The sequence below is a fragment of the Trichosurus vulpecula genome, chromosome 5 (genome assembly GCF_011100635.1).
Source record: "Trichosurus vulpecula isolate mTriVul1 chromosome 5, mTriVul1.pri, whole genome shotgun sequence".
Taxonomy (NCBI): Eukaryota; Metazoa; Chordata; class Mammalia; order Diprotodontia; family Phalangeridae; genus Trichosurus; species Trichosurus vulpecula.
Window position 1 is genome coordinate 189,441,651 of NC_050577.1, and position 21,825 is coordinate 189,463,475.

Below are 21,825 nucleotides of genomic sequence, written 5' to 3' on the forward strand. Positions count from 1 at the left end.
TTTCATACACAAATTTCCACACTAATATTTCTATTTATAAGCTACAATCACAAGAATGAAGATAAAGACTATTATAAATTTAACTTGACTTTCCAAAATATTGCCTTTTTAATAAAGAGAATGTCTCATTTGGTATAACAACATAAAGTAATAATAGAAAGGGAGATCACTTGAAAAATGATAGCCCACCATAAGTAGCATTGCGATATTTTATTTTAAAGAATATTCCACTGATCTCCTGAAAGCAGCATCACCCTCTTATGTCATAGGGGAGAAGGTGCGAAGTCATTCAAATATCTGAATTTATATCTTCATCTATAGCACATCATTGTTTAAAATGAAAAATATGCAATATAATGATATTTTACTGCTACAGGGGTATTGACTTTTGAATGACCATTAGGGTAACTAATACATTGACCAGTTTATATTTAATCCAGGTTGGATCAATGTGAGTAAACTGATGTGTTAGGGCCTTCTGATATTCTTGAAATTTTTGTATTTATTGGAAACTTAATATTGCGATACTAATTTGGGCTTTAACATTGTGCTATAGATAAAGTCCTTAAAGACAGAACCTTTATCAAGGTAAAACCTGTGGCATTTTGAAAAGTGTCTGTAGTTGCAAAGATATTAAAAATAATATGTCCGATGATTTCTTTTTGAAGGAATTCTATGGGGCAGCTAGTTGGTACAGTGGAGAAAGTGGTGGACCTGGAGTCAGAATGACCTGAGTTCAACTCTGACTTCAGATGTTAGCTATATGACCCTGGGCAAGTCACTTAACCTCTGCCTCAGTTTCCTCAACTGTAAATGTAGATAATAGCATCTACCTCTTAGGGTTGTTGTGAGGATCAAATGACATAGTAATTGTAAAGTGCTTAGCACAGTGTCTAGCACACAATAAACTCTGTATAAATGTTAGCTATATATAGCTATGTAAAGATTTACTATTTTTTTTTCTTTTTTAAAGCTTGCTTTTACTTCAGTCTTTAGTGGTAAACTAATAATTATTTGCCTCTATTTAGAAACAAAGGATGGACTATGGTCCCAGACCCACTGATACTCCTTCAGCACCTTCTCCGCCTCCTCCAGTACCAGCATCAGCCCCTGTCCCTCTTCCGCCATCTGCACCAGCTCCTATTAATGTGTCAAAGGTACCAGCAAATGTAACTCGCCAGAACAGCAACTCCAGTGACAGTGGAGGCAGTATCACCCGAGACAGCCAGAGACATAAACAACTTCCTGAAGATCGTAAGTTTCTGAATGTGGCGGGAAAATGTCCACTGTTTATTCAATGAATTAAACGCATTCCCAATTTTATTACAAGTGAAGCATTTTTAACATAAACATGTTTCCTGCAGACTGCAAGTATCCCTAATCTCTCTATCCTAACAAACCTTCAGTTGACCCTACCATCCGTTCAAGCTGTTCTTAGATTTCTTCTCCCTTTCAAAAAATACTGGGTGGAGGAAGAACAGAAAGCTTGCGTGTTAACATCTGTTGCAGTTGTAGAGAAATCCTCCAAATAACTCAATAAAACCTTCAAATTAAATGATCATATACTTTGATATGTGCTAACTTCAATGCAAAGGTTACAATAAGTGAAAGCAGTGAAAAATATGATTCAGAAGTAAGGAATAAGAAAGACCAAAGATTTGCTTACTACGTGGAAACTTCCTGCCCATACATTATGAATACTTTTTTATGAAAACAGCATCAGAAAGGATTGAATATGGCAAACACTGGATATCATCACAAAATATTTCATTGATTATTCTTTAACAAAGAGGAAATGACCAAGTATTGATGTAAGAGTACTTCCTGAGTCAGCTAAAAGTGGATAGTTGTACCATCAACTTTTAAAAACTAAGAATTAATTCAAAGCTAGAAGATGGAATGAAAATGAAAAAAGGGGGCGATATAGACTATTATTAAAACAACTCCAAACCTGATTTATTTAATAAAGTTATTAATACTGAAAATTGGGGATTGGATGGGCAGTAGAATATCAGAACCGACTACAATAATTTTAAACCAAAGTTTCACCAATATAAATCTCTTACTATAACAAATAGATCCCCCTCCAAAAAAACGCCTAAAAACTGCTTTAGTAAACATTTGACTTATTTGCTAAGTGGAGAGTTGTGGAGCTAAGTGCAGTATGGATATAGAATATAAATTTATTTGTAAAACCTGGTGGGGAAGAATTGGGGGATTCAGGACAGGGAAATTTGCATGTATTAGAAGAGTAGTTTGATATTAATTTTGATGCACTGCTTTTTTTCCTTCTTTCCTTTCCATTTCAAAATATTTTACTATTTTTATTTTCAACTAACAAGTTTTTTTTTAAATTAATATGTCTTTTTTACTACCCACCAAAACTGAGCAAATTTTGTTTTAAAGAAAAAAAATTCCTCAATACATAACTGCATTATTCAGCAAAACAACTTCCCACATTAATCATGTCTCAAGATGGGTCTGTTTCTCAAATTTTTCATTAAGCACCTCCCTGTTACTAAATGAATGGTGTATTTTATCTTCATCCTTTTGAACCCTTGTTTTGCACCAATTGGTGTTCCCAAGTTTTTCAAAATGTTTTTTTTTCTCAGTAAGATTATCATTGTATACATTGTTCCCCCTAGTTCTGCTCACTTTGTAACAAGAGGTGGTTCTCGGGATAGGGTAGTGACAGCCATCCACTTGGAAATGAATGTAATATAAAAGCAAAAGATGTTAATTACATTTTTAAATATGGAAAATATTGGTGAAAGCATTCATGTCTCATAAAATAGAGCCAGTGGCAAGAAAAAAACAATTTAAAGAAAGATTGGTGACAAACCCAACTAAATAAAGATATTATGGCATCATTTAAGTATAAAATTGAAAGGAAACTAAGCAAATGAAAGATAGAAAGTATTTGCAAAGATTTACATTACAATCTCTTCCATATCAAGGACAGTAGAGCTACCATATTTGGCTCCTAACATCACATGGATATGCTTTTACAGGAGGTGTTAATGACAAAGAGAACAAAAAGAGAAAACCAGCTGGACTAGACCAAGTGTACGTAGAAATGGCAGTGATGGTATATTTTTTTAATTAAAATTTTAAATGAGTAAACTAAATCTCAAAAAGATTAAATGGCTTGTCCGTGTTCATATAAGTAAATGTTCCTGTTATAGAAACCTTTTTTCCCCCTTCCTTCCCTCTCTGGTGCTGTCTACACCACCCCTCAGGAACTTCCCACTGTCCATATCAGACCATCACTCATTGGCATCTCACATTTTTGAAGTTCATGCCATTTGACCATATTAGCCTGATCCTAGTTGCTGTCAGTTGTCAATCTCTAGTTAATGCTCCCTTATTCCATGATGAGTTCATAATTTTGCTGTATACTTCAACTCCTGCCACCATCCTTGGAGACTACAGTATTTATGTTGATAATTTTTTGGATACCTTAGCCTCCTATATCCTCAACCTCATATCCTGTGACCATAGTTTTTCTTCTGCCTTACCCACTCCCAAGACTGATGATACCTTAAACCCTCTATCACAACAACCATTTTACCTTGAAAATTTAACTGAAATTTTGCCCTCAGAACACAACTTTGTGTCCTGCAACTTCTCCAACTCCCACATTCCATTTGCTTTATGCCCTCACTGTAACCTCTTGTCCCTCAGTACTTCCTCATTCTTCTAGTATTTCTCATTTGTTCAGATCTCGCTTTCTTCCTTTTCTTTACATTTTAATCCTAGAGCTAACCAGTTCAATAAGGTACTATTGTTTAATCCCTTGCCCCCTGGTCTCCCTGCTGTTCACAGCCTATTAGTCCTCAACCTTGGGTTATCTCCACCATTTTTATTCTCTGTTCTACTCTCTAACCACTGGATGCTACTAGAGGAAGTCAACAAAATCATCCAAATTGGGTCCAGTTCAAATTAGTTACCTAGTGCTAAATGAGTCCTCATTGCATTACTTAATTCATTATCACTTACTTAATTCATCTTCATTTGGCCAGTATCACACTCCACACAGAAACCGTACCAACTGTCTTCCAAGAATAGCAATTCCCCACAAACCACAAGACCTGTTTCCAGCTTTGCCCCCACGGCCATTATTGAGGAGAGAAATCACTATGAAGAGAGGCCCAATTTTCCCCTTCACTATTCGCAACAATTGCTGACCAACTGCTATGAACAAGCAGATGGTCACAGGTGCCCTGGGAGTGTTGGACCACTGGTCCTGCCGCTATCTAGGGAAGCATCGCCTATGGAAAAAGGGATGACCCTCTCTACCAATTGTCAGCCAACAGCCACACACAGAGTAAGCAAGCCGCCTAACTGTAGCATCAAGGTACCTTGAGGGAGAGACAGAAGACAGCATGTACTATGCAAGTCAAACCACTGCCACCTTCCCTCAGACTTGGATGGACACAGCCCAGAACCCAGAACCCAAGAACTCAAGGATCTTGGGAAGAGCACTGTTTCCATCCCAGTACCCCTCAGACAACATCCTGGGAAGCAACCTGTGTGAAAATGCAATCTGATAACTGTTCTGGTGTGGGGTATAGACAACCACAGTTCTCTGAAGCCTGAGAAAGCAAAGTTTTTGTCACCACAGTCTTTGGCACTGTCAAAGAGTTCAACTTCAGAAATGGATAGGATCTTATCAGTGAAAATGACATCAATATCTGTTTTGCCACTCTACCTTAAAGACCATGAGACTTTTCCATCTGATTTTCAGTTGAAACCTTCCATGTGTTAGTATTATAATGTGAGCTCCTTGAAAGCAAAATCTTGCTTCTCTTCTTTGTCCACAGCACTTAAAGTTCTTTGAGTATAGCAAGCACTAAAGAAATGCTTTATTCATTCATTCATTCCTCTTTTAAGACTTCAGTTCACCTTCCTACTTTACTAAAAATAATGAGTATGTTCATCATAAACTTCCTTATCTCCTTTTTTCACCTTAGAGGCAGCTAGTTGGTGCAGTGGGTGGAGTGCAGAGCCCAGAGTCAGAAAGACCTGAGTTCAAATTTGGCCTCAGATGCTTACTAGCTGTGCAACCATGGGCAAGACATCTATTTATCTCAATTTCTTCAACTATAAAATAATAATAGTACCTACTTTGCAGGGTTGTTGTGAGGATCCAGTGAGATCACATTTCTAAAGCACAGTACCTGGCATGTAGTAGGTGCTATATAAATGTTTATTTCCTCCTTCATGCACCTTAGATCCATAAACTTCTGCATCTTCACTCGTCCCCTGCCCCTTACTTGAGCCTTAGAGGATGCCTTGGCCCCCATCACTGTCCCTGTCATTGCTAAGTCTACCCCTTGTGCCATTCGCTTCTTCTACAAAAACTTGCCACGTTGATCATCACTTGCTCTCATCTTCAGTCTCCAAGATTACAAACAAGGATCATGGGACTTTGTCTTCTGATTCGTATCTGAAACCTTCCATCTGTATTAGAATTATATTGTGAGCTCCTTGAGAGTAGGGTCCTGCCTTTCTATTTGTATCTGCAGCACTTGACAAATAATAAGCACTGCCGTGGATGGACTGCATTATCTGTTAACGATAAATCCATGTATGGTGTTGGTTTTTTTTTCTCAGTCCTCCCAATAGCTTTTGAGGCTGTTGATTCCTCCTCTACCTGGTTACTCTCTCCTCCTTTGGATTCAGCATTGCTTTTCATTCTTCTGGTCATTCTCTGATTACTCCTCAGTCATCCATCTTGGTCCTTTTAAATGTTCTATCCTGTACCTCTCCTCTCTATATAATGTCTCATGGGGTTAGGGAGTCTTTTGAGAATAATATAACAATAGTTCATATTTACAAAATAGTACAAAGGTTACTTTTTACAGATGTGAAGGAATGGTGTTGCACGGTAGCAAGTAGCATAGCTAGCTGTTGAACTCAGGTTTCCTCCCTCCAATGCCTATGCTCGTTCCTCTGTGCCAGCCTGCCTCCTTTAGGCTCATCTTAATTCATTTTAAATTAAAAAAATATACAAAACAATTGATCTGTGTTTATATATTCAGTTTCTTAGGAAATATTCTATTCAAGAACCTCAGATCTTAATTCTTGTAAATTACTATTTTGTATAGTAGGAAGCTTATGGAAGAGTGGTTTTTCTTAAACAAGGCGTCACATTCACTGAAATTGAAAGAGGTCCTGAAAGCTGGATTTAAGGGATTTTTTTATATGTATGTACTACATGTGTTTTCAATTTGTGCTATTTAAAGAAACAAACAAAAACCAACAACATATTTTTAAATGAGAAATTCCAAAAGAATATTTCTGCTAGTATACCCTGAGGAATATTTTCCTCTTAGAAAAACACTACCCCATGATTTTTTAAATATTAAGTCCATAGAGTTTCATTTATTTTCTCTGAACACGGTGATCTTTGACATTATAGAACTCTAGTTCTACTTAGATCAAAGTTCACCAGAACCCAGTCTCCATTTAGAACAGTTTATAGTTTGGAACAGTATGTACTATGTCAAGTTATGCAGAAAGGGAGAATCGTCCAATGGGGAAAAAGCATGGTTGGAATATTATGATGAACTAAGAAACCTCCTGACACTAAATGACTCACCATGTTTGTCTGCTTTTCATTAAGTGGAAGGATGATATTTCCTTATTGGCATATAAAATATAAACAAACCTGCTGAAAATTACCCGTATGCTTAGTTTCATTTACAAATAATGTAACAGCATCTTAAATTTATGTAATGGTTTTCTTTTGTAATACTTTGAGAATTTTAGATTTATCACACTGATGAGGTCATACAAGCAGATGGACTTTAAGTATGCATGTGATTTTCTTTTTGTAAACCAAGCATGTTTATAATTATTTCCTCCTTTAGGTTGTTTTTATGTAGTTTCTTTGAATCAATTTTTGGATTTCATCTACATTTTAGAAACAGATTTTGCTGTCATGGTGGATACAGATCACTGCATATTTTTGATGATAGCTATTAGGGGTCAAGACCCTTCCCATTGTCACTCACTGTTCATACTACTCTGCTCATGTCAAAACACAACAGGAAGAAATTAGGAAAGCATCTACTACCCCTTACATGAACTTTATCATATAAACAAAACCAGGGTCGACTTAATGAGAAATTGACCATAATGTCCTTCCCTAATCTCAAGTTAGTAGAAAGAAATATTAGCATCCAATAATTAATAAGTATATCTAAAATGTTCCCAGGGTGTAGAACAAGGGTTCAGGGTGTGGAAGTTTTAGGGTGTGAGATTCAGCTTAAATAAGGAAAAGCTGCATTGTGATCAGATCAGCCTAAAAAATGGAATATGCTGCCTTTCTTATCTCTTGTAAAATTCATGTTTCAGGTAAATTTTAAACAAGATGTGATTCTACAAAATGAAGACATTTGGGAGGGGTATAGCAATTCAAGTTGATTTATCTTAGGAACTATAAAAAAATCCTAACTGGCATATCTTCTCTGAAGACGCAAATGTTTTAGTTGTTTTGAGGGGAGCTTAAAGAGGGAGGAATCCAACTGTGTCAGTGAACACTTTGTCTGTTTTTTTCTTATCCTCCCTCTGCTCTCATCCAATTCCCTTTGCAACAAAAAGTAGGAAAAACAGTATGTAAATTACTGAAAGCTGTCTTTTAAAGGTTACTAAAATAAGAATTCAGGAGACCAGTCCTGACTTCATCACTACTAACTCTGTAATCTTGGGCAAGATACAGCCTCTGCAAACTGAAGAGAAGACAGGGTAGTTCAGTGGAAAGGGCACTATCTCTGGACTTAGTAGACATGGATTAAAATTCCCCCTCTGATCCTTGCCAAGTGTGACCTTGGGTAAGTTGTAACTTTCTTAACAACCTCCATGGGCTTCAATTTCCTTGTCTGTAAAATGAAGGAGTCAGACTAAATAGCCTTTCAGATCCCTTCCAGGCCTCGATCTGTAATGATAGGATCCTCATCCTATTATAATATGATCTCTATGGTCACTTCCATTTCTAACAATCTGCACTCTGTAATCTAAGAGATTAAAGGTGCAAAATTTTAATTTGCAGGAAGGAAATCTCAGATGGAAGAAGTACAAGATGAGCTTATTCACAGATTGACAATTGGCCGGAGTGCTGCCCAGAAAAAATTCCATGTGCCACGACAGAATGTGCCCGTTGTCAATATCACTTATGATTCTACACCAGAGGACGTGAAGATGTGGTTACAATCAAAGGGATTCAACCCAGTGTAAGTCTGACTCTGTAACCATTGGCTTTTAGAAGTTTTAAATGTGATGCTCCCCTTTCTCCTCAAAACATTAAGTTGTTGTGAGTGATGTTAAATAAAGGTTCTAGAAGATAAACTATATTCTTTTCCCCCCAAACACCAACATGATGCTGAATAATGGTTTTAGAAGGTAGACTATATTTTCTCCATAACTAATTTTTTTTTTAGCAATTTGTAGCTATGAAAATATTTGAAAAAAGCAAAAATATCAATGCCCTTGGCCAGGGATGGGAAACCTGTGGCTTCAGGGCCACATGTGGCCTTCTAGGTCCTTGGGTGCAGCCTTTTGACTGAGTCCAAGTTTTACAGGGGACTTTCTCTGTGGAATTCAGATTCAGTCAAAGGACTGCGGCCTTGAGACCACAGGTTATCCACCTCTGCCCTTGAAACAGTCTTTCTATTTGTGGAATATCTGTTCATTTCTGTGCTCCTTAGAATAAACTGACAGCAGCATAGGAGCCCCTACATCATTCCTTCCCTTTGTACAGAGAAAACTGGGTCAACAGACGGACCCTCTAAGAGCATTCATACAAGTGTTCTATACTGACTGGTACCATTGCTCAGGCAGATAGAATCAAGCTCTCTCCAAAGGTTATTTGACGCCACATTAGATCACATCTGCCTTAGTAACCCTGTGGTCCCATGATCTCATCTGTGGGCTAAAACCTTTTCTTAAAAAATAAACTTTGATTTATTTTTGGTTTATTTCCTTGTTGTATGGCAAACCCCAGAATCCCAGTAGATTTGGAGGGGGAAACATATCCCCTGAGTCACTGAGACAAACTATAAATTTCCTGCTATCTAGTTCTGGGTCATAGAACATTACTTTATACACAGTACACTGATCACCAGATTTTAAAGATTTAGAATATAATAGCATTCAATGGGATGGCAAGAAGGAAGGAAATGATTTCTAAGGCACTAAAACATTTTGTAATGTCTCATAGCCATCATTTTGGATTGTACTATTAACTGCTGTTAACAGTGATTTCTAGTTAGTGAAATGCACCCTCCCCCCTCCCAATGTCATTTATTGAAAAGATAAATTTCTCACACACACACCCTTTTTCTGGGTTTGATGAATTTTGCTTATCAAGGATATTTTAACATTGCATTTTGTCTTTTTTAGGACTGTTAATAGCCTTGGTGTGCTGACTGGTGCACAACTTTTCTCTCTCAATAAAGATGAACTGAGGAGCGTTTGCCCTGAAGGAGCTAGAGTCTTTAGCCAAATTACTGTACAGAAAGCTGCATTAGAGGTAAGACTCTGTCAATATAAACTGGTATATTTCAGTAGTAATGAATAATATTGTCTTCAGATTGATAGTTCTGGAGACAGAAAACCACTGCTACACTCATGAATAATTTCTTTGTCCTTCACAACTTAATTAATTGTGTCTGCTTTTGTGAAATGGATGCTTTTGATTAAAACCCTTAAATCCTTGATAGCCATTGCATTTCACAAGAAGCCACTACAGAGCTGGTAACCAGTCAACAGAGTCATCCCATCTTACTGCTTATGTAGCATGAGACCTCACTGCCTTTTAGTGGACCTTTACTCATTTAAGTCTGTGAAATGATTTTTTGCATAAATCATAGTTTTAAAGATACAAATGCATACTTTAGAGAATAAAGACCATTCAATACTAAATTACATATAACTTTATTTGTATTTAGGTGTTCCATTCTCTCTGATTTTTAGTCCATAACTCTTAATAGGTTATAGATTTGAAAGATAAAGACAACCAAGGTTTCTGTGTTATACCTAAGTAAAGAATAAGAGGCAAAAGCATTTAGTCTTTTAGATACTCAGTGCCTGGCTAGGATCCCCAGAGCCATCGGTGAGCTTTCCAATAATCTCCTATAGCTCCCAGCTATGAACTCCATAAGATGCATGAAACCATATATAACTCCTTAGAAGTGCAAAAACCTCCTTCCCTAAGCATCAGGTGGTATTTGCAACCTAAACCTTATCTCCAGGGCATTAGGGACAGGGATTTAGGGATCCATGCTTTGACTTAAGCTTTAAAACTTTCCTGCTTTTCTGTCTGCTTCTTCCATATCAGGGAACTAAGATACTTACCTAATTATACTGTGTTTCACTATAATATCAAAGGACTAGGAAGGACTATAAGAGGTCATCTAGACCACTTTATCAATCAGTCTTTAAATCCCATCCTACTGAGTGCATCATTATGTCTTAACAAGAATCTTTCTTTCTTTCTTCCTTCCTTCCTTCCTTCCTTCCTTCCTTTCTTCCTTCCTTCCTTCCTTCTTTCTCTTCCCTCCCCTCCCCTCCTTTCCCCTCCTCTTCTATCTTCTTGCATCTTTTGATATCAAGGGTAGTTTAAAAAAAAAAAACAAAGCCATTTATAAAATCCTTTGCAAAGAGCAAAATTCCAAAAGAATAGGCATTTAATAAAGAAAACTAAAACATGTTGTCAGCTTCTGACCAAGTATATTTTAGGATAGTTTATGTATCTAAAATAAGCCAGGAAGGATGCATCAAGTGTGGAGGGGGGGGTGGCGCTTGGGAAATATGTATCCTTGTGTAGTGATTTTGAAGTTTTCTCTTTTTGTGGCACTGTGAAAGCCAGAGAGTACAATTTCCTAGGCCAGGAGCACCCCCAGGCAGGAAGGTACGATAGGAAGAGTTCTAGATTTGGAGACAAAGAACTCAGATTTGAAGATAGGCTCTGCTTGCTTACTCCTTGTGTTACCCTTGGGTAAATCAGTTACCCTTTGGGGGCCTAACATTGCACATTTGTAAAATGAAGAGGTCAGCCTAGAAGATCTTTATGGTCCATTCTAGTTAGAATGTGATTGCCCAATAAGAGACTTTCCCAAAAGCTGGTGTGTTTGTGTACGTGTGTATACGTGTACCAGACCTGTGATTTCCTTGATAGAGGGAACTGCTGATAAGGAAACTCCTACCAATGCAGAATTCAAACCTGCTCTGCAAAGTAATCTTAGAGTCACAGTCCTTGAGGTACTTAGAGCCTAGATGACCTGCTTTGGGTCATGTAGCTACTTTGTTAAGTGTCTTCATGAATCTGAGGCCTGCCTTCTATCTTCTATACCAAACTGCTTCTCAAATTTAATGGGTACGGGGCCTTAAATCAACTTGGATCCTTGAAATGGGCTGTATAAGTGGTACATTTTCTATTACTAGATTTCAGAGGCCCTGTAGCTTTGTATGAGTATAACACATCAGAAAGGATGGATTCTTTGGAATTGTTTTGGAATGGTTTGAAATTGTTACTAGGTTATCCCTAAATGTACCTTATATAAATTGAGAAGTTAGCCAGCCCAAAGCAGAAGAGCAAAGCAGAATATATACAACGCTACAGCCATTCTTAATCAAGAGAAATTTTTGTTTTCCAAAGTACAGATAAGAATCAGTTTAGGGTTTGTTCTTTAACTTGGATCCTCAGATGCCTTATTGGTTTCATAAGGACCAATTTCCATTTGCTGATTGCAAAAACTGATTAGAACCTTTCTGAATTAGTTCTTTTTCAAAGTTGTGTGAATATTAAAGTGGCATCCAGTATTCTGGTTTTATTGTGGATATGTAAATCATTTATTCAAGGGGCAGAGTAGGAATTTCAAAGTTCACACCCTAAGATCTATAAATACCACCTACACACTCCTCCACACCTACACCTCAGCCTACTGATGAAACTAAAGTGTAATCAGCTCTCCTTTCTTTTCCTCTTTATCTATGTACCCTTCACAAACGGAAAGCAATAAACTAATGTTGCCTGAGTAGATCTCCCTTTCAGAGAGGCATAAGTGACCACAGTGGGGAGAACTGCACAGAATAAAGGGGTTGGAAATCAGTTATTTTCTGGCAGCAATCCGTGCCTCTGGCAGAAAATTCTCCTAAATGAAAATATGTCTATTCATTGATCCCAACAGGTATTTTTGATATTCTGCTGTGCTTTATTGATGTTTATAATTCATCACCTCCTTCTTACAGGGTGCTAATAGCACTTCATGTTTACACAGAACCTCATTTATCTTCACTAACTTCTGTTGTGGTAGGTAGTGAAGGACATAGCACATTTGCAGATAAGGGAAATAATCAAAAGAGTTCATATAGTCATGCCCAAGGAATACAGTTAATGGGTAGGCCAACCCATTCCCAAAAGGGAATGTTCATAGGTGATGACAATGAAATTTGGGAAGTCAGAAGGTAACATACAAACCATTTAGTCCGACCCCCCCCTCGGTTTACAGATGAGGAAACTGAGCCCAGAGAAATGACAACCCATGAGTAATGATCAGTCAAAACTCAAACCTAGGGCTTCAGACTCAAAATCCAGTTCTCCTTCCACAGTATCTTGTTATTAGATGAAAAGCACGAGTCCTTATCAGTTATTTCATTACAGGTTTTCATCCCACACAATCCAGTAACCATGGTTTGTGAACTTGTTTTGTTTTATAGGATAACAGTGGGAGCTCCGAGCTTCAAGAAATTATGAGAAGACGGCAAGAAAAAATTAGCGCAGCTGCCAGTGATTCAGGAGTGGAATCCTTTGACGAAGGAAACAGTCACTAATCATTTTTAACTCCAGTGTTCTTGGCATTATTCCAACAAGCTTTGTTTTGGGAAGCCATGAAGGGAATGTCACGTTGATGTTTTTTTTGGTACATGTCATTTTTTTTTGCCATAGAGGAACAATGAAAACCTGAGTCAGCAGCTGGATGTGCCATTGGGCCCGTGTGTTTTATATATGTATATACATATATAAAACTAACGAGCTTGAAAACTGATTTTTTTTAAACTGCAAAAATACTTCATCCAGTGACATGAGAGCTGTATTGTTTGATTAATTTTTTCATTTTCCTCTCCAAGATGAAGCGGCTTTTCATAGCTTTGGATTTGTAACGAACGACAGAGCAAGGACAGTAGTAATTTGTACATGGCTCTTAATTCAAATCATTTAACTTTGGTCTGTCACGATGGTGTCTGTGATTCAGAGCGTCTGCTTGCTTTGGTTTGGGCCTCACCTCACTCAGGTCTCTACTCTCACATGTTCTGTGGCAGGATGTGTAGATTTATTTAAAGCTCTTAATGCCAGTCTCTGAGAAGATGAAACATTGGAACCAACTGAAAAGTGCAACAAGGCCTCTGATAAATAGATATGTTTTGTGAGGCGCTATTTTTGTCATGGCTCTGTTGAGACCACAATCTGTATAGCCTGTTTTTTATTTAGTTCCTGTTTCACTGATTACAAATCATGCTATATGAAAAAGCACAAGGGGAAAATGTAGACACACACGCTCACATACACACACAAGCACACAAATATACACATGCCACAAAAAACTACACTGTTAAAGAAATATCCAGAAAACATTTTGATGTGTATCACAGTATTTTTCCTAAAGTGAAATCCTCCATTTTTTTATTTGAGAGAAAATAGTAAGAATGAAATTTGGGCCATTATAGGTGTTGATCTGTGTCAAGTTTTCTTCTGAAAGAAAGTATTTAATTTATGTATGTTTTAATCTTAGAAGAAGAGAGAAGGAAAAAAAATCCAGTAAATGTCCCCAGTCCCCATTAAATGTTATTTTTGGAAACGATGATTTTTGTCACTAAATGTTTTATTGTTCCACATATATAAACAGAGGCTATGTAAGAATGTTGTATATTTTAACATAAATCCATTTAGAGAGATTATCTAGTTTCATTAATTGTCATAGTGCCTTCTTCACATGTCAGCTAAAAGTCTGCAATAAACAATATTTGTTGTATGTTAATTACTTGTGTCTTTGTTACTGGAGAGTGGGGTAGTGATGATGATCTTTTATTCCCTTCCTTCCTTCATGGTTCAACTCGGGTGCTCCATTCCCCTTAAAGCCTTTCTTCTCCGTTCCTCCTACCTCTTGGGCGTTATACTATCATCTATCCTCAAATTTCCCAGAGCCCTTTGGACCTTGTCTCTGCACTTATTTCACTCTTCTTTCTAGCATAGTTTTTTGTGCAGATGTCTTTGCCCTCCATTAAACTGCAAGTATGTCAAGTGAAATGTCTTTCATTTTTCCCTTTGTATCCCTAGTTCTTACTACAGTGTGTTGCTCTCAGAAGGTACTTAATAATGCTTATTGAATAATAAATAAGATTTTAAAGTATTTTTTGTATACAAAGTATTACATAGGACTTTGGGGGTATAAAAATGACTAAAATACAATTCTTCCCCTCAAGCAGCTTATAATTTATAACCCAGGAATGAATATTGTACTATTCATAGGAGTAAGGTAAAATAGAATGATTTGGAGTACAGTGCTTTTTTATTTTGTAAAGTTCATTTCATTTTGGTTCTGGTAAATAAGCATGGCTCCGGAATCCTCTACTACCATGGAGCTCTGATGCAAGTACTTCTTCCAGTGTTGCTGATGGCAATCCATCCACAACTCTTCTGTGCCACCATTGTCTACATCCTTCTGTCATCCACAAGAGATTCAATGAACATGCTGAGGGCCTTCCTCTCAATCTAAGACACTGCCTGCATACCAATGTTGCTGCACCTAAGCCAGCCACCTCTTATTGTATACTCAAATTACCTGCTGGACCTACATTTTTTTCTGGTCATCATAGCTCTAATATCATTTCGTGTAAAAAATTGATCATGTCTATTATGTTGCAGCCTAATTATGTTCACCATATATACCTTCATTGCTATTTGTCCACAGTTTTAATTTCTCTGGTGTAAAAACAGTGCTACTTGCTGCTACTATGGCTGTGTAAAACCAGTAACACCAGCCTATAGGAGGGCTGCTAGCACATGTTCTTTGATCTGCTATTCTAAGGAAAGCAACTTTGAGGGGTTTACAATCTCACTTTAATTAAACATACATATATCATTCACTTAGTTTAGGGGGAAAAGTCAGCACCCTGAACTTCAGAGCAAATACAAACAGAAATTACAGAGAAAATATAAATGGAGGAAATAACACAAATCAACAGACAGACTTCTAGCTGTCTGACCAAAGCTATACATACATAGTTACCAGAGAGAGAAGCACCAACATCTGGGTTTTTCAAAACCAGGGGGGCTCTTTAATAGCTACCAAGAGTCTCATCTGGTCAAATCACACTACACTCTTCCAGTGAGTGAGTCCTCAAAGCAAAACCTCTCCTCCCTCAGTTCTGAGAGTTCTAGCTTAAGGACTACCCTCAGAGTATATATACCCTTTTTCAGGGCCCCAAAGCTTCATACCTCTTGAGGGCTTCACACCTCTGGAGGGCTTCATACTTCTTGTGACCTGATTAGCAAAAGGGTATGGGCCTTCCTACAAACAAAGGCAAGACTCAATCAAAGGCACTTGATTGCCTTAGTGCTGAGAAGAACTCCAAAAGAAAAAAAAATAAAAAGTCCAACTTTGCTTGCCCTTACATCAGGCTCTACGATATTCTACTTTTTGTAACCATATAATATCAATCATTAGAGAAATATTGATGTTAAAAATGAGTTTTACTCTCTGAATTATCTTGGGGTCATTGAAAGCACTGTACATTTTCACAAATGAAATTCAATCAGCTCTTTTCCTCCTATTCAATTTTAGGGCCCATCTCTTGTATCTGTCCAAAATATATGTATTGTTGGACAAACTATAGCAGATTCTTAACCTTTTTTTGTGTCACAGAAACTGACTGTCTGCTGAAGTCTATTGAATTTTTCCAGAGTAATGTTTCCAAATGCATAAAATAAATATTCTTACAAAGAAAATTATTTATACTGAAATATAGTTATCAAGACATACCCAAAAAAGCAAGTTTACAGATCCCATGTTAAGGATCTCTTCTCTATAGGCTGTCCACATAACAGAATATGATAGCAAAACAAGAGATACTGTTCACTCAAGCACCTACTGTGTGCCACCCACTATATTTTTCTTGTTTACTTGATTATCCTCTGAATATTAATGTCAAGAAAGGCATAAAAAAGTCATGTATGTCACTGTCATGGAGGATTTCTATCACAGACACAAAATGGAAGAGAAATTCTTTACAGATTTTAAGGGGTTCTCAATTGTGTTGCTTGTGAATTAAATTAGGCTGACTGCATCAACCCTAGCAATTGAAGAGCCTCCTGCATGAGATCCAAAAATCACAAAGAAAAGTTTGCCTCAACTCCAGAACACCTTTCGTCATCAGTAGGAATGGCATTCTTACCTTTCTCATAGTTTGTTTTCTGCTCTCCTCATTCTGAGGGGGCAGAGAGTTGGTGGGAGGTTAGGATAACAGAGCTGGTTTGAGTCAAGATGAACCATATTAGTCCTTTTTTTCCCCCAACCTTTTTTGAATGAGTTCTTGTTTGGAAATCATTGAAAACTTGAATACAAATTAAAAGATTATCTGTGAGGACCAAAATACCCTATGTGGTTAGCAGCATATGTAATACAGAAAAATAGGAAGAGAACAATTGACTAAGACATTCTATGAGAACAGCATTTAGACTTCTATATCACAGCTTAAAATATAGTAACACTGGTTCCTGGTCAGAGGTGGCTTGCATCTTACAAGGGCTGGCAAGGTGTTTCTCTATGATCTCAGAAATCTTACCAAATGAAGGAGAGAAATAAATGTTTCCGCGTTAAGTACAGAAGTAGAGATGCCCAGAAATTCTCAGGAGCCAAATTCTAACAAAGGAAATGAAACCCATGATCCCAGAGTACATATACAAATAAAATAATAATACCATATTTCCACATGTATAAAATGCACCTTAATTTTGGGGCCCAAAATTTGAAACAAAATGTATTACATAAAGTTATTGAACTCAGGTTTTATTCATCTGCTCATAGCTTTCAGGCATCTTTTGGGCAAGTCTGGTGTATGTACACATGCTTAGTCCATTCCATTTCATGAACCTGAAGCATCAATTGTGTCCTCATTTGAAATCAGCAACTTCTTTTTCATCAGTAATTCTTGCCTCATGCTGAACCATCTTTGTGGATACAGGAATTCCAATTGCCCTTTGCTCTTCAATCCATATCTTCAATTCCATCTCTAAATCAGGCCATTTTGCTGACTTGCCTCTCATGGCCTTCTTCTGCCATGGTGTTTTCAGTAGGGTTTCTTCTGCCCGTACCCAGTCTCGGATTGTTTTCTCAGTTGGAGGAGGACCAAACCTACGTTCAGCAGCACAATTTCCATTCACTTTTGCAAACTGGATCACTTTTAACTTGAATTCAGCACTGTACGAAAATCTTTTCTGAGCCATTTCTGGGCAGAACGAGGCAAAACATAACCTAATATACTGGAAACAAATGTGAAACAATGAGCGCAAAGACAACAAGTGCAAAAAAGCAGGAAATGCAAGTAAAAAAATCTACAACAATGAGCTCAAAAACAAGCGCAAAAAAGCAGGAAATGCAAGTAAAAAGATCTACTACCTCTGTATAAGACGCACCCAGTTTTTAGACCCCAAATTTTTCGAAAAAGGGTGCATCTTATACATGGGGAAATACGTTAATAGTCTAACATATTTATATAGCACCAGTGCCAGGCCCTATTCTAAGCACTTTCCAATTATTACCTTAATTCATCCTCACAACACTGGGAGACAGATAATATTATTTTGCAGATGAGGAAACTGATGAAAATCGGTTAAGTCATTTACCCAGGGGTCACATAGCTAGTAATTGTCCAAGACCAGATTTAAACTCAGGTCTTCCTGACTCCAGACCCAGAACTCTATCCACTGCACCAAACACCAAATCAATTGACTATTAAATGAACACATATTAAGCACTTAACAATGTGCTAAGCACTGGAGATGTAAAGAAAAACTGAACAGTCCCTGCCCTAAAAGTAACTTATTCTAACAGGAGAGAAGTCATATATACAAATAGGTGTGTATATGTATATATATATGTGTGTGTGTGTGTGTGTGTGTGTGTGTGTGTACATATATATGTGTATATATGTATATGTATATACATACATATATATGTATGTATATATATGTGTGTGTGTGTGTGTGTGTGTACATATATATATATACACACACATATACACAAGATGTATAGAATGGACACAAGGCAGCTGGAGAGATTAGAAAGGGCCACCTGTAGAAGAGGGCATTTGAGCTTAATCTTGAAGGAAAACAAATTCAAAGAGAAGGAGGTAGAGAGAAAAATAAGTACAAAGGTACAGAGATGAGAGCTGGCATGTCATATGTGATGAACATCAATCAGACCAGTATGTTAGGATCATAAAATGCATATGGGGAGAAATAATACACAAAAAAATTAGAATGCTAAGAAGGGTCCAGATTGTAAAGAACTTTAAATGACAAATGGGAATTTATATTACCTAGAGGTAATATACATACATACATACATACATACATATATATGTGAAGTAATATCAATTTAGATTCAATTCAATTTTATCTGCATTAATAAAATGCATAGCATATGTCAAATATTCCCCATCCTAGGGATTCTAAGGCAGACCTTTAAAGCTGTCTCTTCCCTCAAGGAGATTATATTCCACCTAAAGGTAATAGGGAGCCACTATGGATAACAAGCAAACTAGAGATCCAAATTCAAAGAACCAAATTTAGTCTCATAGGCATCACTAAGACCTGGTGGGATGAGAGCCATGATTGGAATGGTATATACATCTTATTCAAAGGTAATAGAGTCGGTAAAATAGGGTGGGACAAACAGCTTTGTATATTAAGAAGATCCTCACTCAGATGAGTGAGGATCAACAAAGGCAGAAAGAGAAGCAATCTAAAGTAAGGAGGTGGCTATTGGGGTTTGGAGTATCACAAGGTATGAACTGCAATTGGACAAGGGAGCAAGGGATTTCAGAATAGGGGAGAGTGTAGAGCTGAACTGGTTTACTAATAGGTTGAAAGTGGAAAAGAAGGAAAGTTTGGACAGAACAGGGCTAATGGCATGGGACAGTATTAAGGGGTGGAATGATTGGAGGTCATGGTGAGGATAATGGATAGGTTTAAGAGGTATAAGGAACAAAAAGAGATAGAATGAAGGGAATTATCAATAGATATAAGAATGTTGGAGTTCTTGAACATGGAAGTGTAATATTTGTGAGTGATAAGATAAAGGGTATATCTATCCCTGTGTACAGGTGAGGTGGAATGGAGGATTTGATTATGGCAGTTTGGTAGCTTAAGAGATCAGGAGCTTAGAGTATTGAAGAAGACATCAACAATATACTCTGAAGTTCCAAGTACGAAAGTAGAAGAGGGAGGCTGCAAACTCATTGAGAATGGAAATAGAATGTCCTAGGAGTTAGTAGATAAGAGCCACCAGAATCTGGATTGGGTGACCAATTTGTAGGCTGAATATCAAAGGAAGAAAGAGTAATAGTGGTGAAGGGAAGTGGTGATGTGGAGCAAAGATCATTGTTGTTCTTTCTTCCTTTTCAAAGAGGGTTATGTCTTGACTCCAGGGATTAATAGAGTAAAAAGAGTAGGACTTGGCTCACAATTGGGGAATGAGTCCTGGTAGAGAATCAGTACATAGAGGATCTATGTTGATGAATGAAGGTGAGTAGAATGCTTAGAGTCTCACTTCCAAGTCTCATTTCACAATCTCAGCATGACCTTGTTGTCTTGGTGTTAACACAAGGGCTTGGTGTTCTGGACCTTGGAGACTGTACCTATGGTGGTAGTTGTACTAAGCTAAGTTAATCAGTCAATAAGAATTTAAGTGCCTACTATGTATCAGGCACTGTATTAAATGCTGGAAATGCAAATACAAGTGGAAAGAAAGATAGTCCCTGCCTTCAGTAAGCTTACATTCTAATGGAAAAGCATATGAAAGAGAGTTGAAAAGTGGCAGGAGCTGGAAAGAGGGAAGGGAAGTAGAGAAAATCTTAAGGAGAAGGGTGAGCAGTACAACCTGGAAAGGAATGAAGATATCTTTGTCCTGGTTCTCTCCACTCAAATGGAAGGTTCCAGGAGGAAACAACCAAGGGAAAAGGTGAGACCTGAGAGGCAGAGTGATGTGAGAAGTAGTTTGGGGGTGGAGGGAGCTCCCAAGGTGAAGAGATTTCCATGGCTTGATAGACAAAGTCCTGTGGAGATGAGTCAGCAGCGCAGGCTAGAGAGGACAGGTGACCTGGTATTATGGGTAAAAATGGTCTAATAAGAATGATGATAGAAATTCTTCATTCATTCAATATTCTCATCAAGTGTTTCAAAGGCAGATCATTATTTTTACCTGGTGAGAAAATCAAGGGACAGGGATTCAATTCAACAAATTGGGCAAACTTTTAATAGGCACCAATAATGCAGATCACTGAGTTAGGTACTGGCAGCTACAGATACATAAGATATTTAATGATTCCCAGGATCATGGTGATTTGAGCACAATGGTATGCAAGTCCATGGTAAGGTCATAGATAAAGTTTAAATCTAGGCATTCCTTTTCTTTGAACCAGACTACACTTACTTATTTAAAATTTAAAATTTCATCAGCCCCCTGGCCATGATAAATTGTAAAAGTTTCATTTATGTATTTACAGTGTCACTTATGAAGTAATACCAATTTAGATTCAATTCAATTTAATCTGAATTAATAAAATGTATAACGTGTCAAATATTCCCTGTCCTGGAGATTCCAAGGCAGAACTTTAAAGCTACCCCTGCCCTCAGAGAGGTTATATTCCATTTATAGATAACAGATGTGAAAATGCTTTCAAAACACAAAATACTGGACAAATACAGATGATGTCGTTCTTATTCAATATCATTTTGGTTTTTTTTCCCCCCAAAGAAGGCAGAAACGCAACTAATAGAAGAAATTTGTTCAAAATGCAGCTTGGTTTGGGCTGTCTCTAGGGCTGAAATATAACACCAAACAATGATTACTATGGTTTACTTTCTAATGTGACTTCCTTAATCCCCTATGAATATAAACTAGTGAATATCACTTTATTCAAATGAAATGAGAGTTGACAAATTATCTCTATGAACTTTGTCATTTAGAAGGTTGGTAATATGGCAGATTAGTAGAAGGTGATGTCAGTTAAAAGTAAGGTACAGGTCCATTGATAACATTAATTATCTTTATTATTCAATATTTATGCTAATTGTTTAATTTTTAAAAAACCTAACCCTTAACTTTATTTATAATTTCAATAATTTTGTTTTCAACTTTATCTCTTCATTGTTAAAGTTTCTATTTACATATATAATATATACACACACACACACACATATACATTTATTTATTTGTTCGTTTTCTAGGTGTTTTTTTTAAAGTGGAATGTCCAGTTCATTTAGCTCTTATTTTCCTCTGTGGTCATCTTAACTGTTCAGAAATATAATTTTTTCTTTAAGGGCTGCTTTGGCCTCATTGTATGAGTTTGGGGATTCTGTATCATTATTATCATGCTTCTCAATATAATCATTTCCATAATGTCATCATCCTACAAGATCACAATGATTGAACAACAACAACTTCTCACCTTACATTGTGAGCTTCTTGAGGCCAGGACTATCTTTTGATTTTCTTTCTATCCGCAGCACTTCACACGGTGCCTGGTATATTTGTTCAG

The 21,825-nt window shown here is 37.1% G+C and overlaps 1 protein-coding gene across 4 annotated transcripts in view; it reads left to right on the forward strand.

Annotated features, from left to right (window-relative positions):
• Positions 1-14,042, forward strand: part of EPS8 (epidermal growth factor receptor pathway substrate 8) — a 263,944-nt gene extending 249,902 nt beyond the window's left edge. For all 4 annotated transcript variants that reach the window (XM_036760033.1, XM_036760030.1, XM_036760031.1 and 1 more), the window contains 4 exons: positions 1,029-1,254; positions 8,057-8,237; positions 9,406-9,535; positions 12,724-14,042. In XM_036760033.1, coding sequence (XP_036615928.1) covers positions 1,029-1,254; positions 8,057-8,237; positions 9,406-9,535; positions 12,724-12,837 — 651 coding nt within the window. In that variant the 3' untranslated portion in view covers positions 12,838-14,042. The remainder of the gene's footprint in view (positions 1-1,028; positions 1,255-8,056; positions 8,238-9,405; positions 9,536-12,723) is intronic.
• Positions 14,043-21,825: the final 7,783 nt, after the last annotated feature.